At 45.7% G+C, this 19,655-nt stretch overlaps 1 protein-coding gene across 2 annotated transcripts in view; it reads right to left on the reverse strand.

The window, feature by feature from the left end:
• Positions 1–4,337: 4,337 nt before the first annotated feature.
• The window catches only part of LOC147114221 (E3 ubiquitin/ISG15 ligase TRIM25-like), a 71,967-nt gene continuing 56,649 nt past the window's right edge, over positions 4,338–19,655 (reverse strand). Inside the window, exons 6-8 of one of the 2 annotated variants that reach the window (XM_085995886.1) lie at positions 18,407–18,541; positions 15,834–17,477; positions 4,338–10,684 (exon numbers count right to left, since the gene is read on the reverse strand). In XM_085995886.1, coding sequence (XP_085852012.1) covers positions 16,957–17,477; positions 18,407–18,541 — 656 coding nt within the window. In that variant the 3' untranslated portion in view covers positions 4,338–10,684; positions 15,834–16,956. Of the gene's footprint in view, positions 10,685–15,833; positions 17,478–18,406; positions 18,542–19,655 lie in introns of those variants that run through there. The other variant, XM_085995887.1, reaches the window with a different exon arrangement.

Below are 19,655 nucleotides of genomic sequence, written 5' to 3' on the forward strand. Positions count from 1 at the left end.
TTCCGCCTTTCCACAGTACCAAAATGGCCCTCATCAAAGTCACAAATAACATCCTTTGTGATTGTGACAAAGGTAAACTATCCCTCCTCGTCCTTCTTGACTTCTCTGCAGCCTCTGATACGGTTGACCACTCCATCCTTCTCCAATTCCTCTCCACCGTCGCCCAGCTGGGTGGGACTGCACTCACCTGGTTCCATTCTTATCTATCTAATCATAACCAGAGAATCACCGGCAACGGATTCTCTTCCCGCTCCCACATCGTTACCTCTGGTGTCCCCCAAGGATCTATCCTTGGCCCCCTCCTATTTCTCATCTACATGTTGCCCCTTGGCAACATCATCAGAAAACACAGCGTCAGTTTCCACATGTACGCTGACGACACCCAGCGCTACCTCACTAACACTTCTCTCGACCCCTCCACAGTGTCTAAATTGTCAGACTGCTTGTCCGACATACAATTCTAGATGAGCAAAAATTTTCTCCAATTAAATATTGGGAAAAACAAAGCCATTGTTTTCGGTCCCCACCACAAACTCCGTTTCCTAGCCACTGACTCCATCCCTAACATCTGTCTGAGGCTGAACCACACTGTTTGCAACCTTGGTGTCATATTTGACCCTGAAATGAGCTTCTGACCACATATTTACAGCATAACAAAGAACGCTTATTTCCACCTCCGTAACATTGCCCGTCTCCATCCTTGCCTCAGCTTATCCGCTGCTGAAACCCTCATCCATGCCTTTGTTACCTCAAGACTTGACTATTCCAACGCACTCCTGGCTGGCCTCCCACATTCCACTCTACATAAACTTAAGGACATCCAAAACTCGGCTGCCCATGTCCTAACTCGCACCAAATTCCGTTCGCCCATCACCCCTGTGCTCGCTGATCTACATTGGCTCCCGGTTAAGCAGCGCCTCGATTTCAAAATTCCCATCCTTGTTTTCAAATCCCTCCATTGCCTCATCGCTTCCTATCTCTGTAATCTTCTTCAGCCCCACAACCCCCGAGATATCTGCGCTCCTCTAATTCTGGCCTTTTGAGCATCCCTGATTATAATCGCTCAACCTTTGGTGGCCGTGCCTTCTGTTGTCTAGGCCCTAAGCTCCAGAATTCCTTGCCTAAACCTGTCCACCTCGCTACCTCTCTTTCCTCCTTTAAGACACTTCTTTAAACCTACCTCTTTGACCAAGCTTTTGGTCACCTGCCCTAATTTATCCTCATGTAGGTCGGTGTCAAATTTTTTTGTCTTAAAATACCTCTGTGCTGCGCCTTGGGACGTTCTACTACTTTAAAGGCGCTATATAAATACAAGTTGTTGTTGTTGTTGTTTTTGTGGTCAGGACATACCTGGGCAGTTTTCCATATTGTCGGATAAATGCCAGTGTTATAGTTGTACTGGAACAGCTTGGCTAGAGTCGCGGCTAATTCTGGAGCGCAAGTCTGCAGCACGATAGCAGGGATGTTGTTGGGGTCCATAGATTTTGCTGTATCCAGTGCGCTCAGCCATTTCTTGATGTCACGTGGAGTGAATCGAATTGGCTGAAGACTGACTTCTGTGATAGTAGGGACCTCAGGAATAGGCCGATATGGATCATCCACTCGGCACTTCTGGCTGAAGATGGTTGCAAACGCTTCAGCCTTGTCTTTTTACACTCATGTGCTGGGCTCCACCATCATTGAGGATGTGGATATTCATGGAGCCTCCTCCTCCCGTTAGTTGCTTAACGGTCCACCACCATTCACGACTGGATGTGGCAGGACTGCAGAGCTTTGATCTGATCCGTTGATTGTGGGAATGCTTAGCCCTGTCTATAGCCCTGCTTCCGCTCTTTATCCTGCATGTAGTCCTATGTTGCAGCCTCCGCAGGTTGGCACCTCAATTTTAGGTATGCCGGTGCTGCTCCTGGCATGCTTTTCTACACTCCTCGTTGAGCCAGGGTTGGTCCCCTGGCTTGATGGTAATGTTAGAGTGAGGGATATGCCAGGCCATGAGGTTACAGATTGTGGTGGAATACCATTTTGCTTCTGCTGATAGCCCACAGCACCTCATGGATGCCCAGTTTCGAGCTGCTAGATCTGTTCTGAATCTATCATTTAGTATGGTGGAGGTTGTCCTCAGTGTGAAGATGGGACTTAGTCTTCGCAATGACTGTGCGGTGATGACTGTTACCAGTACTATCCTGTACAGATGAACCTGCACCAGGTAGATTGGTGAGGATGAGGTCAAGTAGGTTTTTCCCTTGTTATAGTTTTCACACCACCTGTCGCAGGCTCAGACTCGGTCAGCAGTGGTGCTACCAAGCCACTCTTGGACACTGAAGTCCCCCACCTAGAGTACATTCTTTGCCCTTGCTACGCTCAGTGCTTCTTCCAAGTGGTGTTCAACATGGAGGAGTATAGATTCATCAGCTGAGGGAGGGCGGTAGATGGTAATCAGCAGGAGGTTTCCTTGCCCATGCTTGGCCTGAAGCCATGAGACTTCATGGGGTCCGGAGTCAATGTTGAGGACTGTATATATTATATCCGTGTATAATTGAGACACGGACTGCAGGAGTTGGTTATAACAGGTCTTTACTGAATGGAGGCAACCTGGAACTACTATGCAAATGTTACTACACAGGCTTATATACAGGGGTGGTCACTACTGGTACTGCAGTATACACGGACTGCAGAATATAGTTCCTTCTGCAAAGTACATACACAACAGTATACCGCTGTGCCACCACTCCTGGTGGGTCTGACCTCCTGTGATGGAGGATGTTGGGACATTGGCTGAAAGTATGATACTGTGAGGATGACTATGTCAGGCTGTCTGTGCAGCAGCTCTCCCAATTTTTGCACAAGTCCCCGATGTTGGTGAGGAGGACTTTGCAGGGTCGACTTTGCCTTTGCTGTGTTGGTGCCGGGTGGTCTGTACAGTTTCATTCTTATTATTGTGTTTCGTAGCAGTTTGTTACAACTGAGTGGCTTGCTAGGCCATTTAAGAGTCAACCACATTGCTGTGAGTCTGGAGTCACATATAGGCCAGACCAGGTAAGGATGGCAGATTTCCTTCTTTAACGGACATTAGTGAACCACGTGGGTTTTTATAACAATCCGATAGTTCTATTGCTGATACTAGCTTTTTATTCCAGATTTTTTAAATTAACTGAATTTAAATTCCCAGCTGCTGTGGTGGGATTTGAACTCACATTTCTGCATCATTAATCCAGGCCTCTGGATTACTAGCCCAGTGACATTACCAGTATGCTACCATTCCCATAGGGAGACTGTAGTGGGAACTGGTCCAAGGCCCAGAGCTGCACAATCCAGGGAAAGGGGCACAGCCACAGGTTAGTAGGAACCCCATTCAGGGCCAGACAGGGCCGGTTACTGATTGGGGGCCATATTAAAGTATAAATTCAGCCCCACCCTGGGCACTGTTCCCTTGGATATCAATGGTCCCCTGTTCTGTTCCTCTCACAGTGAACGGGCAGCAACAAATCAGCAAACTCAGCGACAGATTGTAAAGGGCAGATTATTCATCAATTTACAGCTCCGCTCCCTCACACATTACTGCCAGTAATAACCTTTCACCTCAGCGTGCCTTGCCCTACCCATGAGCCCTGTCTATCCAGACTGGGGTGGCACTGAGTAAAGATCTACAAATTGAATAGTGTGGGGAAACATGCTCGGGGGGTGAGGCAGAGCAGCTACCCACTGTGGTTCACACCCGTGCAGACAGCAGGTAAAATCTGCCCGTGCTGTTCATTGGCTGCAGGCCTGAAGGTGGGGCCTAGTATTGGGAGTTCAAAACACTACTTAAAGGCAGCCAGCACCTCTTAAATGGGAGGTGCACTGTGGCTGCAATCCCTGTTCTACAAGTACCTGAGAAAGAAATGGCTGAAGCAGGGAGAGAGAGGGCCCCAAGGTTCTCTGATGCTGCACTGGAGGCCTTGGTGCAAGCAGTGAACATGAAGAGGGCCATCCTCCCCATCCCCCACCTCCCCACAACTGGCAGGGTGCCATCCAGGCAGCTGATGAGGCAGTGGGAGGAGAAGGGACATCCTTTAACCCCTGGGGGCAGGAAGCCCCTCTGGTACCTGAGGCAGAGGCAGTGGGAGGAGATTGCTCACAAAATCAATGCTAGGATTATTGTTCCCAGGACGTGGAAGGAGTTCAATGATTTGACTAGAATCATCAAGGTAAGAGCACTGAAGTACTTTCTCATCACAACTGCACCACTCACAGACCATGAATGACAACACTCACAGCACTCACTACACTCCCCTCCCCCACTACTGTTGAAGTGCCTTACTTCTTAGCTCTGGGTAATGACTCAATACACTCTTGGATTCGTCAGACGGACAGGCCTTTTATTTCACTTGCAAGGGGAATCAGCACCTCTACTCAAGGGGTGAGGCTACTATTCCAATGATACAGCGTAAGCGTTCCATATTTATACAGTGTAACAAACAAGTTTGATTGACGTTCCTTTGTTCCTCTATCAGGATACATTTTAGATTAATCATCAGGTCTTATGACATACTAACAGAAGGATCCTGGACACATAAGTCAACCGTTAATCTATAACAGGGCATGAATCGTGTAACCGGAGGTCCTCTTTAATCTTAATCATGTATTGGGAGGCTAGGTTTGCTTACGGTCGCAAGTTGTCAGGTCACTGGTTACTTCAAAGGAACCCATTGTTTCACTTCTACATTCTCATTAGATGGGCAGACATCTGTTCTTGGCTGTAATCTAAGTACGTACAATAGCTTTAGTTACACATCGACTCTTGACCGGTGTCAAGTCTGAAAAACTTTTACCCAGCAAGCACCTGAAATTAACCCCTTATAATATGTAGATTTCCTCATTCCCCCCTTTTGTCCTTTCTAAGGACAATCTATTTCGCTAAGTTTAAGAAATTCTACATCAAAGGTCTCACCCTTAATATCCTCATATTCAGACATCATTGGTACTGGAGGAGTTGACGTTAACAAGGAAAGGACTTTTGTACACAATAATTTTAAACAACCAATCAATAAACTAATTAAAATGATTATCATCACAATTGCGATCAAGGCTTCCAAAATTTGCTTTCCTAGTGCTCCTCCCCATCCTGAAATCCAATCCCACATGGACCACGGTTCAGGTTGATGTAGTTTCTCTACAGCCTCCTTTATGTGGTTTACCAGGTTGGTGATATTTTCTGAGCTATCTGGGATATAGGTGCAACATTCGCTTTTTATGATTGCACATGTGCCCCCTTCTTTTGCCAACAAATAGTCCAGAGCCATGCGGTTTTGTAAGGCAACAGTGCGCATAGCCACCATTTCTGCGTTTACATCGCTAAGAGCATCAGCAGTATCATTGGCTATTTGTTCCAACACTGCTGCCATGTTTATAGATTCTCTTGCTAACTTCCCTGTTCCATACCAGGGAAATGCTATAGCAAAGAACCTTTCAGTTTCTGTAATGGCTCGTTTTGCTCGTGTCCCAGGGTGGCTATCCAAAGATGAAATATGATGTATATAGGGCACTACATATCCCAAATAACATGACCCAGTCCAATTTTGTGGTAACCAAGGGTATGCTCTATGCCCACAGATGAAATAGGTGTTATTATAGGCTTCAAATTTGTTCCATATCTGGTGCATCATTCCTATTCCTTGTTCTCCTTTCCAGATTTTTTTACTAGTCAAATTTTGTACTGTGGACAGGTTCCACTGTCCCCAATAGGGCCATTCGACTGCACCCGGTGGTTTAGTAGTAGTTTTAGTCAAAGTGTAGTTACATTTGCACTCACTCCATCCAACCATCAATCCTTCTCCATTGTCGTTTACCAGACAGACTTCTCCTTTTGTTTTATTTACGGTTCCCATTGACGTCACTAATAGACTCTCTGGATTCCTTTGATTATCATATTGGGGATGAAACCACCCTTCAAATTTTATAAGGTTGTATCCGAAACCACCCTTCAAATTTTATAAGGTTGTATCCTGCATCTTTCCATTCATTTTCCAATTGATCTGGGTTTAAACTATTTTGGGTCTGAAATGTACTGGCTGCCTCCTTATTCCAGGTGGTATTAGACTGTAATAACCACCCTACCATCTCTTCTATTTTGAAGGGAATGGGCCTTAGAGGTATTCCACCCTCTGCGTGCACAGGGATGTGGCTGCATATCCAGCATTTAGTAAGGTTCTGTCTTTTGGCATACAAATAACTCATGTATAGCCATGCTTGTTTAACAGCCTTCTTCCTCTTCTTCCCTGTTTCTTATCTGTCTTATTAAGTTTTCTTTTCTGAGTGGCTAATGTTGAAATAAAGGGCTGTGTAACTGGATTGTTACAAAACATTGGCCTGGCCGTCAGGGCCAGTCCTCCCTTTGGATTACCACTACAGATAACTCCTTCATTCGCAATTCTTTCACTTGGTGACACAGTATCGGGGCATGTAACCCATAGTTTATCAAGCTTCTGTCCACTATCTTCTTCTACTATCTTATTCTGCCTAATCCTAAGACTCAGGGGTTGATACGGGGGTACCTGCATAGTGTGATCCTGAAGCTGAACCTTCATAGTCTCGTTATAGCATATAATATAAAAGAAATCACTGTTTAAAAGTACACATTCTTCTATGCATGGTTTGCCCTTCAGGGGATCTGGGTAAATCAATATGGCAGCTTCAATTATCGTTAACAAAGGGAACAGTCTTATTAGAGTCCAAATCCAGTTCATCTTGGCAGTGTATCGTCTTCAACTGATGCGTTCTTACAATGGGACGCATGTATCCATGTTGGTCGCTCCTTTACTTTTACAGCGGTGTTTGTGGTCAGGAGTACTTGGAAGGGTCCCTCAAATCTGGGTTGAAGGCCATTCTTTCACTTGAAGATTTTTATGTAGACGTTATCTCCTGGCTCGAAAGTATGGCACTTTCCTTCAGCGGGATCGACCTGGGCTTCCTTCACCTGTTGATGGAAACTAGGAATGCATTTGGTTAGTGCAATGCAATAACTCAACATATCTTCCTCCATTTTATGAATGTCCATTTGTTTAGCTGTTAAAGGTGCCAAAAAGGGCAATCTTTGTGGTCTTCCCATGACGATCTCGTGAGGCGACAATCCTGTAGTTCTGTTGGTAGCAGACCGTATTGTCATTAAAGCTATGGGTAACAAATCAACCCATTTAAGTCCAGTTTCTTTACACAGTTTTGCAAGCTTGTTTTTCAGCATCCCGTTATATCTTTCCACTAGTCCAGCCGACTGTGGATGATAACTGCAATGGAGGTGCTGGTTAATCTGTAAGGCTTTGCATAGTTCCTTAATCACTGTTCCCGTAAAATGGGACCCATTGTCACTTGACAGTTTTGCTGATATCCCAAAGCGAGGCACAATGTCCTTCAATAAACATTTAGCAACAGTAGTGGCGTCACTCTTTCTACAAGGAAACGCTTCAATCCATCTTGAAAACATATCAACAATAACTAATACATATTTAAAGCTCATACACACAGGTAGTTCAATAAAATCCATTTGCAAGTGTACAAAAGGACCCATGGGGTTTGGATGGGATGCGGGCTGTACCTTCTTTATTTTTTTTCCTGCATTCATGGTCTGGCAGATAATACAATTTTCACAAATTTGTTTTGCCAATTTTGAGATTCCTGGTGCATACCAGGTCTTAAGGATATAGTCTGCCATCCCCCCTTTGCCCGCATGGGTGAATTTATGAACACATCGGGCAATTGGTGATAGTAATGATTTGGGTGCCACCATGCGGCCGTCATGATGAACCCATAAGCCGTCAGTGTTTTTAAAACAATGATTAACAACCCATTCCTTTACTTCATCAGAACTGGCCCTATCTTGATGGGTCAGCACATCATCTAAGGACGGGGGCTGCGGTATCTCTGGCTTTTCCCTAACAGGGAAGGCTGAAACTTGTCGTTCAGTACTTGATATAGCTACTGACTTAGCAGCGCTATCTGCAGCAGCGTTTCCAAGCGCAACCTCGTCCAAATGCCCCGTGTGCGCTTGGCACTTAATAATGGCAATCTGCTTAGGTCTCTGGATGGCTAATAAAAGGTTTTGAACCTCGTGCATTTTTTAAATTTGGGTTCCTGATGACGTTAAATAACCGCGAATCTTCCAAATCTGTCCATAATCATGAGCTACTCCAAAAGCATATCGAGAGTCAGTATAGATATTTACAGACTGCCACATAAATTCATAGAGACATCTCCTGATAACAGAAAGGAGTGTTCTTCCTCAAATTCTTCTACTTTTACTGTGAGGGGAGCCGATTGATTCAAGCGTTGTAGTATTCCAGCCAATCCAGCTATCGGGGTCTTTTTCCCATTAATAGGCATTCCTTCAGAATATCCTTTCCCTAACACCGAAAAGGTTGCTCCTGTATCTACTAAAATGAAACAACGGGCATTTGGTGGTCAGTCAGTAATTCTGATCTCTATTTCTCCTAAATCCCTGTCCCTGTAGGGTAACCTCCTGACTGGTCCGAAAAAGGGTTATAGACAGTGAAATTAGGACCTTTATTCTCTAACGGAGGTCCATTATTGGAGGTTTGGTTCTGACGATTTTTCGCAGGGCATTGGTTTGCCCAATGTCCGGGTTGTCCGCAATTGTAACAATTACCAGATCGTCCATACCCTCTTACTCTACCACGTCTTCCTCTATATTCCCCTCTATTCATCCTTCTATAGTTACCTTGTTATCCTACCATAATAGAGGAGAAAGGTATTTCTTCGGGGTAAATTTTTTTTTTCTTCTGACTCAACAAACATAGAGGCATTCTTTTTATCTGGCTGTTCTCTATTTCTCTCTTGTCCGTTAAACATTCCTCGAGGCAAGTAATTCTTTCTATGTTAAATGAACCATCTGAGGGAAAGGGTCTAGTCTTATTTACAGTCCATTTGGACCAATTTGGTAGGTGATCAATGGATGATTTACCACAGTTCTTTAACATAAAGGCTGCTGGCGTGCCTTTCTCGGGTGGCTTACTGGTGCTAGCACCCATTTTAGCAGCTTAAATGGTTCACTTAAAACAATCTAAACTCCTGTGACAATCCGTGATCTGCGTTGTACGCCCCTACAGATCAGATTAATAAACTATACATGCGTATAAAACTCGAGGGTTCTCAACCCTCGTGGAAGGTATTTCTAACTGGGGAAAATACTGAATCCACAATAGCTTAGTGGATCATGTAAAAGACATCACTATTTTCTCAACAATACATTCCGCCGCGGGACTCACTTCCCCGGCTTGGGTCTTTTCCAACCCCTTCTGCAGTTTTTTTTTCAGCTTAAATATTTTAGTTAAAACATACAACAATTCCGTAACATTCTATGATCTGCGTGGGACGCCTCTACAGATCAGACATAACTAAACATTAATACATATGACAATAAACAATAAACAATACACTTGTTAAACAACAACCAAAGTGTTACTAAATCCCCAACCTATGCAGCCTTACTGGACAAAGTTGATTGATAATAACAAGTAGTTAATACTCACTCTCATAAACATTAAACATTGACACTGTGTTTCAGACAATCGCCCACTCTTCTTCCCTCTACCCTACTCCCTTTAGCCAAATTTTTAGCAAAAAGGGCCTTCAATTTGTCCCAACTAACTTCACCCACTCTTCTCTCCTTCTACCCTACTCCCTTTAGCCAAATCTTTAGCAAAAAGGGCCTTCAATTTGTCCCAACTAACTTCAAGCTGGAACCTTGCTAGTTCAATTTCCAATAAATCGCTAGCTCCTTAGTTAAATCAAATTCCTGACTTAGCCTTCTCTCTCAGTAAGCTGGAACCCTGCTAGTTCAATTTCCAGTAAATCGCTAGCTCCTTAGTTAATCAAATTCCTGACTTAACCTTCTCTCTCTGGTACCTTTATTTCAGCGCTTCCTACAGTCCTTTTCTGCCCGATCCTGTTCGCGGGGCGTCAGCGCCTCATGGCTGATCCCCTGTTCCGTTTCTGAAAGGGAAGCACTCACAACGGCAGTTTAACCTCCGAACCTTGTGAGTCAATTACCCGATGGCAGTACTGTCCAATGGAATAAACAGACTATGCGCAGCTATGCTTCTGGCAGGGAAAGTCCCAAAAATGTGGCAAAACACCACCTTCGGCCGATGGGATTTTCCTAACCGAGCAACGTACTCGGCGTCTGTTAACTCACCAATTGGTACAGCAAGCCATCTCGGTGGAACCTCCAAATTGTTGAAGTGCCTTACTTCTTAGCTCTGGGTAATGACTCAATACACTCTTGGATTCGTCAGACGGACAGGCCTTTTATTTCGCTTGCAAGGGGAATCAGCACCTCTACTCAAGGGGTGAGGCTACTATTCCAATGATACAGCATAAGCGTTCCATATTTATACAGTGTAACAAACAAGTTTGATTGACATTCCTTTGTTCCTCTATCAGGATACCTTTTAGATTAATCATCAGGTCTTATGACATATTGACAGAAGGATCCTGGACACATAAGTCAACCGTTAATCTATAACAGGGCATGAATTGTGTAACCGGAGGTCCTCTTTAATCTTAATCATATATTGGGAGGCTAGGTTTGCTTACGGTCACAAGTTGTCAGGTCACTGGTTACTTCAAAGGAACCCATTGTTTCACTTCTACATTCTCATTAGGTGGGCAGACATCTGTTCTTGGCTGTAATCTAAGTACGTACAATAGCTCTAGTTACACATCGACTCTTGACCGGTGTCAAGTCTGAAAAACTTTTACCCAGCAAGCACCTGAAATTAACCCCTTATAATATGTAGATTTCCTCACTACCCTGCACGGTGCTACAATCACTGCACCACACTTCAATCAACATCCTTCTCCTCATCCTCACACACTCAGCACGATTACAAACTTCACTTACCCACAACTCACATCTCACACACACACACACAGTCAGCTTTTCCACCATGGTAGCCACATTCTCCAAACACCTCACAAGACTCTCACTGACACACTTCCCTCTTTATTGCAGGAGAACTATTAGTCGAACGTCTGTTGTGGGGAGGTTATTACAAACTGTTAATAGGGACAGAGTGACTGTCGGATTTTTAAATTTACTCTCTGAGTACTGAGTGCAGATAAACAGAGTGCTGCTAGTTGGGTGAGTCAGGGAGTCTTAATTGTTTGCTAAAATCAAACTTTTGTTTGTTTTACTTTTACTGTTTAAAATCTAAGTTTCCCAGCTTTAAGCAGGGTTATAAAGGGATATACAAGGCCGACAATTCAGAGGAGCTGAAGGCAGTTAATTAGGGGAACTAGATTAAACTGGTTCTCCTGAAGCAGGGCAGGGCCCAGCAAGCTCCTTGGTTTCAAGGCCTATAAAAACAGGCTTTGACGTGTGATTTTGCACTGTGTGCGGTTTGAACAGAGTGCTGCAAGTTGGGTGAGTCAGGGAGTTAGGTGAGGAGTGGAAGGAGGAGCTCCCTTGCTTCGCCTTTGTTTTTCCTAACTTTTCACCCTGTAGGAATTGGTTCTTACTCTACACCAATGAAAGAGTCCGAGAGCGGGACCAGTCAAACAACCACAACTGCGAAACCGCTAAAGTGATGTCACAACCAGGGAAGGAGCTGATTGGTAAGTAGGACCTGGTGAGTATTTCTACAGTCCAGTCGTTAAAGGCAAAGTAATGTCTCTAGTTTAGAGCAAGTAATGTTTAAAGGGAAGTAAGGTCCCTAGTGTAATTAATATTATTTAATTTAAAGGGAGTAAATTAAGGGTAGGACATGGCAGGGCAGCTCGGCTGCGTGGAGTGCTCCTCCTGTGCTGTGTGAGAAGTCAGGGACAATTTTGGTGTCCAGGGCGAACACATACAGGAAGTGTCTCCAGCTGCAGCTACTCGAAATCCGCGTTTCAGAGCTGGAGCTGTGGTTAGAGTCACTGTGGAGCATCCGCAAAGCTGAGGTCTTCATGGATAGCATGTTTAATGAGGTGGTCACACTGCAGGTAAAGAGTGCACAAGCAGAAAGGGAAGGGGTGACCGCCAGACAGAGTAAAAGAACTAGGAAGGTAGTGCAGGAGTCCCCTGGATCCATCTCCCTTTTGTGGTAGATTTTCCATTTGGGATACTGCTGGGGGAGATGGTTTCTCAGGGGAATGCAGCAAGAGCCAAGTCTGTGGCACTACAAGTGGCTCAGCTGCACAGGAGGGGAGGAAAGAGTGGGAGAGCAATAGTGATAGGGGATTCTATCGTAAGGGGAACAGATAGACGTTTCTATGGCCGCAGACGTAACTCCAGGATGGTATATTGCCTCCCTGGTGCCAGGGTCAAGGATGTCCCTGAACGGCTGCAGGGCATTCTGAAGGGGGAGGGCGAACAGTCAGAGGTCATGGTTCACATTGGTACCAACGACATGGGTAGAAAGAGGGATGAGGTCCTGCAACAAGAATTTAGGGAGCTAGGTAGCAGATTAAAAAGCAGGACCTCAAAGGTTGTAAACTCTGGATTACTCCCGGTGCCACGTGCTATTGAGTATAGGAATAGGAGGATAGAGCAGATGAATGCATAGCTAAAGCGTTGGTGCAGGAGGGAGGGCTTTAGTTTCCTGAATCACTGGGTCTCCTTCTGGGAAAGGTGGGACCTGTGCAAGTCGGACAGGTAGCACCTGAACCAGAATGGTACCAACATCCTTGCGGGGAGGTTTGCTCGTACTTTTGGGGGGTGTTAAACTAACTTGGCAGGGGTATGGGATACGGAGTGGAGCTATAGTAGAGGGTGATGCACAGCCAAATATAGAGGAAAAAACAAGTCAGCCTGGAAGGCAGAGCAAATATGTAATGGCACAAGGGAGTATGGCAAGGCTGGATGGCATTTATTTTAATGCAAGTAGTCTTGCGAGTAAGGCAGATGAATTGAAGGTGTTGATGAACACATGGGAGTATGATATTGTTGCTATCACAGGGACATGGTTGAGGGAGGGGCAGGACTGGCAGCTCAATATTCCGAGGTATAGAATCTTCAGGCGAGACAGAGTGGGGTGTAAAAGAGGAGGGGTTGTCGCAATATTAATCAAGGAGTCAATTACAGCTGTAAGGAGGGATGGTATCTTAGCAGGTTCCTCTAATGAGGACATATGGGTAGAACTTAAAAACAAAAAGGGGGCAAGCACATTGCTGGGAGTGTACTATAGGCCGCCAAACAGTCAGGGGTAGATGGAGGAGCAGATATGTAGGCAAATCTCAAAGAAGTGCAGAAATAATAGGGTAATAATAGTAGGGGATTTCAACTTCCCCAATATTAACTGTGATAATCAGAGTGTGAAAGGCTTAGAGGGTGCAGAATTCTTAAAGTGCATCCAGGAGAGCTTTTTGAGCCAGCATGTAGAAAGTCCGACAAGAGAGGGGGCAGTACTGGACCTAATTCTAGGGAATGTAGCCGGGCAAGTGGTAGAAGAGTCAGTAGGAGAGCATTTTGGTGACAGTGATCTTAATTCGGTGAGATTTAAGGTAGTCATGGAAAAGGACAAAGAAGGACCGGAAATAAAGGTTCTCAATAAGGGGAAGGCCATTTTAATATGATAAGGCAGGATCTGGCCAAAGTGGACTGGGATCAGCTACTTGTAAGAAAATCCACACCAGAGCAGTGGGAGTCTTTCAGAAAGGAAATAGAGAGAGTACAACGCAAACATGTTCTCGCAAAGGTCAAGGGTGGGTCCAACAAACCCAGGGAACCTAGATGTCAAGGGATATACAAGAATGGATTAGGAAAAAAAGGGAGGCTTTTTGCAGATACAAAGGACTAAAAAGGGTGGAAGCCCTAGAGGAGTATAGAACATCCAGGGGGGTACTTAAAAAATAAATTAGGAGAGCGAAGAGGGGCATGAAAAAACACTGGTGGGCAAAATAAGGGAAAATCCCAAGATATTTTATAAGTATGTTAAGAGCAAGAGGATAACCAGGGAAAGAGTAGGGCCCATTAGGGATCAAAGTGGCAATCTGTGTGTAGAGTCGGAAGATGTAGGTGAAGTTTTAAATGAATATTTTGCATCTGTGGTCACTATGGAGAAGGACGATGTAGGTATAGAAATCAGGTTAGGGGATTGTGATATACTTGAACAAATTAGTATTGAGAGGGAGGATGTACTAGCAGTTATAGTGGGCTTAATAGTGGATAAATCCCCAGCCCCTGACGAGATGTATCCCAAGCTGCTGTGTGAGGCAAGGGAGGAGATTGCAGGGGCTCTGACACAAATTTTCAGAACCTCTCTGGCCACAGGGGAGGTACCAGAGGACTGGAGGACAGCTAACGTAGTACCATCATTCAAGAAGTGTAGTAGGGATAAACCAGGGAATTACAGGCCAGTGAGCCTATCATCAGTGGTCGGGAATTATTGGAAAAAATTCTGAGGGACAGAATTTGTCTCCACTTGGAGAGGCAAGGATTAATCAAGGATAGTCAGCAGGGCTTTGTCAGCGGGAGATCAAGTCTAACCAATTAGATTGAATTTTTTGAGGGGGTGACTCGGTGCATGGATGAGGGTAGTGCAGTTGATGTAGTCTACATGGACTTCAGTAAGGCTTTTGACAAAGTCCCACATGGGAGACTGGTCAAGAAGGTAAGAGCCCATGGGATCCAGGGCAATTTGGCACATTGGATCCAAAATTGGCTTAGTGGCAGGAAGCAGAGAGTGATGGTCGAAGGTTGTTTTGGTGACTGGAAGCCTGTGTCCAGTGGTGTACCGCAGGGATCGGTGTTGGGTCCTTTGCTGTTTGTAGTGTACATTAATCATTTAGATACGAATGTAGGAGGTATGATCAGTAAGTTCGCAGATGACACAAAATTGGTGGAGTGGTAAATAACGAGGAGGGAAGCCTCAGGCTACAGGATGTTACAGATGAGTTGGTCAGATGGGCAGAACAGTGGCAATTGGAATTTAACCCAGAAAAGTGTGAGGTGATGCATTTTGGGAGGACTAACAAGGCAAGGGAATACACGATGAATGGTGGGATCCTAGGAAGGACAGAGGATCAGAGGGACCTTGGTGTGCATGTACATAGATCCCTGAAGGCAGCAGGACAGGTAGATAAGGTGGTTAAAAAGGCATATGGGATACTTACCTTCATTAGCCGAGGCATAGAATATAAGAACAGAGAGGTTATGATGGAGCTGTACAAAACGCTAGTTAGGCCACAGCTGGAATACTGTGTGCAGTTCTGGTCGCCACACGATAGGAGGGATGTGATTGCATTGGAGAGGGTGCAGAGGAGATTCACCAGGATGTTACCTAGGCTGGAGCGCTTCAGCTATGAAGAGAGACTGGACAGGCTGGGATTGTTTTCCTTTGAGCAGAGAAGGCTAAGGGGGGTCCTGATTGAGGTGTACAAAATTATATGGGGCATAGATAGGGTAGATAGAAAGGAACTTTTCCCCTTAGTAGAGGGGTCAATAACCAGGGGGCAGAGTTTCACGGTAAGGGGCAGCAGGTTTATAGGGGATTTGAGGAAAAACTTTTTCACCCAGAGGGTGGTTGGAATCTGGAACTCACTGCCTGAAAGGGTGGTAGAGGCAGGAACCCTCAAAACATTCAAGAAGCATTTAGATGAGCACATGAAATGCCACAGCATACAAGGCTACGGACCAAGTGCTGGAAAATTGGTTTAGAATAGACAGGGCTTGATGGCCGGCGTGGACACGATGGGCCGAAGGGCCTCATTCTATGCTGTATGACTCTTTACTGTTTAATCAGTGGTAAGATCAACAAGGCTTTAAACATTTCTAACTAATTGGTTTTATTAACGTTAAAATACAAGTAGTTTTACAGATAGAGATTCATACAAGCTTTAAGTCAGTAGTAGAACTCAACTGAGAATGGTCAATTCTTCTGCTTCGGGAGACTGAGGGGTTAATTCTCCATCGCCATCCTGTGTGGTGATCTTCTGGTCTGTCTCATGGACTGTCTCCTTCCATCTTACTAAAATGGCTGGTTTACACCCTTCTTGCTGGCAAAATCACACAGTTGGTACTTTTCCACTCTCTCTTTCCCACGGTTTAAAACAAGTTGATACGACAGCATCTGATGTTTACAGCAGTTTCTTACAGACCATCAAGGCCACGCGGCTCTGACCTTTAACCTTCTAGACAGTCTGCTGAATAAAACTTTCCCAATGTGGCCAACCTTCCCAGCATACCCCTCAACAGGCAGCTTAACAATTCCTTGGTTGAATTCATACTGTTAAACAAACTCAGCTCCTTTAACAGGAAATTAATAACTGGGATTTAGAATTCCAAGATCCATCAGTCCTCCCTCAGTGAGTGTGAGAGATCAAACAACTCCCTTTAAATCATTCATGGAATCTGAATTGTGCTCACCACAATCGGGCCCCGCCCACAGCATCACCAGGGGGAGGGGCCTGACTGAGAGCCCCGCCCACAGCATCACGAGGGAGGGCGGCTGAGAGCCCGGCCCACAGCATCACCAGGGGGCAGACAAGGAAGTGACATCATCAGTGCCCCCAGCCCAGAAGTGACATCTTCAATGTGCCAAAACAGGAAGTGACAGCATCATTGACCCCAGCCAGGAAGAAACATCACAAACCCGTTTATGAGGACCCGCCCAAAACCGGAAGTGACATCACCAGATTCCCAGAGCCAGAAGTGATGTCACCGAGTCTCAGTTATGGGGCTTAATTTACCAGGGGGAGGGGTCTGAGAGAGCCCCGCCCACAACATCACCAAGGGAGGGGCCTGAGAAAGAGCCCCACCCACAGCATCACCAGGGGAGGGGCCTGATACAGAGCCCCGCCCACAGCATCACCAGGCTGCAGACCAGTGACATCATCATTGACCCCAGCCAGGAATGACATCATCAGTGACCCCAGCCAGGAAGTGACATCACAGACCTGTTTCAGAGGCCCCACCCCAAACCGGAAGTGACATCACCCGATTCCCGGAGCCGGAAGGATGCCGCCGAGTCTCAGTTATCGGGATTAATTTAACAGTTTTAGGGATTTGTTCCCACAATAAAATGCTGGAAACACGGGTTCAGTGAATGTGGTTTGAAATGTGTGTAAATGTGTCAGTGAGTCAGTGACCTGGTGAAATGACACAGTCCCAGCCTCGCAGTCCAACTGAACTCGGATCCTGATCACAGACCCGAACCGTCCGAGGGGAGTGAACTGGGAATTGTGCCGGGCCCTGAGAGAACCAGAATCATAATATAAACCCCAGGATTTACTGTTGTACCCAATGAGAGAGATTACCCCCGCCCTCTCGACGCACCCAGACACAATCCCGATTATCCAGTTATTCCCATCAGTCTCCACATCCCAGGAATGGGATCCTGAGGAGAAGCTCTGGGAGCAGAGGACTTGGGAACAGTCTTTAAACCTCTCTGGGTGAGGTGGGTAGGGCTGTTTCTGTTCAGTCCGTGTCACTGATCTCAGATCATCAGACAGAACCAAGTTCCAGTTTGCTGTCTTTGGATCCAGGCTCATCGGTGAGCTTTGCCCTAGAGAGGAGAGAAGAGATTGGTCAGACAGGGTTATTCCACTCAGATCAATGATTGACAGCTGCAGGGTAGGAGTGTCAGTATTTCCCAGACAGTGTCAGCCCCATATTACCGGTTAGACTGGATTCTTCCCATGTTAAATCAATGGCCTTCAATCAGAATCCCTGTTCAATAGCAGTGTGTGGGCCCCAGTGCTGTACACTCCGGGCAAACGCTGCAGTGAGACACACAGTAGCAGTCAGTTTAAATCACACAAGCCCCTGGCACTGTGCACACGTTCTCCCAGACACAATGGAGGAGATTCACCGGCACACAACACATCCAACAGCCTCACAGTTACAGCCCCACAATCTCAGCACTGGCTGTACTGGGAACACACAGCTCACAGGAGTGTTCCCGGGGCTCACTCCCTCCTGTTACTGTTTATCCTGACTACAGGAATGTTCCTGGGCTCCCTCCCTAATGTTAGTTCATCCAGAATACAGGAGTGTGTCCGGGGCTCTCTCCCTCCTGTTACTGTCCCATCCTCTATACAGGAGTGTGCCCTGGGCTCTGTCCCTCCTGTTAGTGTCTTATCCTGAACACAGGTGTGTTGCCCTGGGCCCTCTCCCTCCTGTTACTGTTCATCCTGAATTGAGCTTTATTAAAGCCTCCACCATTTTACACACAGCAGTGAGGATTCAGTTGTGAATTGAGATGAATCTGAGGACCCTTCTGTACATTAAACTGTTGCTCCCTGTTCACTCTGAATTCACCAACACCCCCTCGGCCCCAGGTTCTGAGACTCTGTGAGGAGGGAACAGGTGCAGGAACTCGACCCTCAAATCCCTCACACTGAACTCTGACTGACGAAACAACACAGAAAGACAAAGGGTTAAATAGAAATTTAAAACTGTCAGAGTGATCCCCGTTTCAGATTCTAAACACACATTGGGATACTCCCTCTCTCCCCCTGATCCCAGTCGACTGTTTGATGGCGCTCTGTGGGACAGGGGCTGCTCCAGAGGAGCTGTGTGGGGGAGGAGTTACGTTCGATGGGCCCCTGTATTCGGTGGAAGCTGGCACTGCAAACAAAGCAGACGGTGATTGGGAATTGTGACACAGCGAGGTCCCGACTCCTTCATATTACTCGATGGGGGGGGGTTATATATTCCATACTTAGATATTCTGACATTACAACTGTGACTACACCTCAAAAATAGAACTTCATTGGCTGTAAAGCACTTTGGGACCTCCTGAGGTTGTGAAAGTCGCTATATAAATGCAAGTCTTTTTTTTTTACTTTACCCATCAATAACACTGACGGCCCTGTGATGAACGGTGCCCCTTTAAGAGACACCCTGATTAAACATAAGATGATAAGAATTTGGAGCAGGACTAGCCCCTACGGGCCTTCGAGCCTGCTCCGCCATTCAATGAGATCATTGCTGAACTTCGATCTCAACTCTACTTTCCCGCCCGGTCCCCATACCCCTGGATTCCCTGAGAGTCCAAAAATCTATCGATCTCAGCCTTGAATATACTCAACGACTCAGCATCCACAGCCATTTGGGGTCGAGAATTCCAAAGATTCACAACACCCTGAGTGTCGAAATTCCTCCTGATCTCAGACTTAAATCCTGAGATTATGCCCCCTAGTTCTAGACTCTCCAGCCAGGGGAAACAACCTCTCCTATATGTTTCAATGAGATCCCCTTTCATTCCTCTAAACTCCAGAGAGAATAGGCCCAATCTACTCAATCCCTCCTCTCATCCCAGGGATCAATCTAGTGAACATTCGTTGCACCTCCTCTAAGGCATGTATGTCCTTTCTCAGATAAGGACAACAAAACTGTGCACAGTACTCCAGGTGTGGTCTCACCAAAGCCCTATACAATTGTAGGAAGACTTCCTGACTCTTGTACTTCAACCCACTTGTAATAAAGGCCAACATGCCATTTGCCTTCCTAATTGCTTGCTGTATCTGCATGCTAACTTTCTGTTTTCCCTGTACGAGGACACCTAAATCTCTCTGATCACCAACATTTATAGTTTCTCAGCTATTAAAAAAATATTCTGTTTTTCTATTCTTCCTACCAAAGTGAATAACCTCACATTTCCTCACATTATACTCCATCTGCCACCTTATTGCCCACTCATTTAACCTGTCTCTACCCCTTTGCAGGCACTTTGTGTCCT

This window comes from Somniosus microcephalus, chromosome 8 (assembly GCF_052327205.1).
Source record: "Somniosus microcephalus isolate GS21.2 chromosome 8, FLI_Smic_1.0, whole genome shotgun sequence".
NCBI lineage: Eukaryota > Metazoa > Chordata > Chondrichthyes > Squaliformes > Somniosidae > Somniosus > Somniosus microcephalus.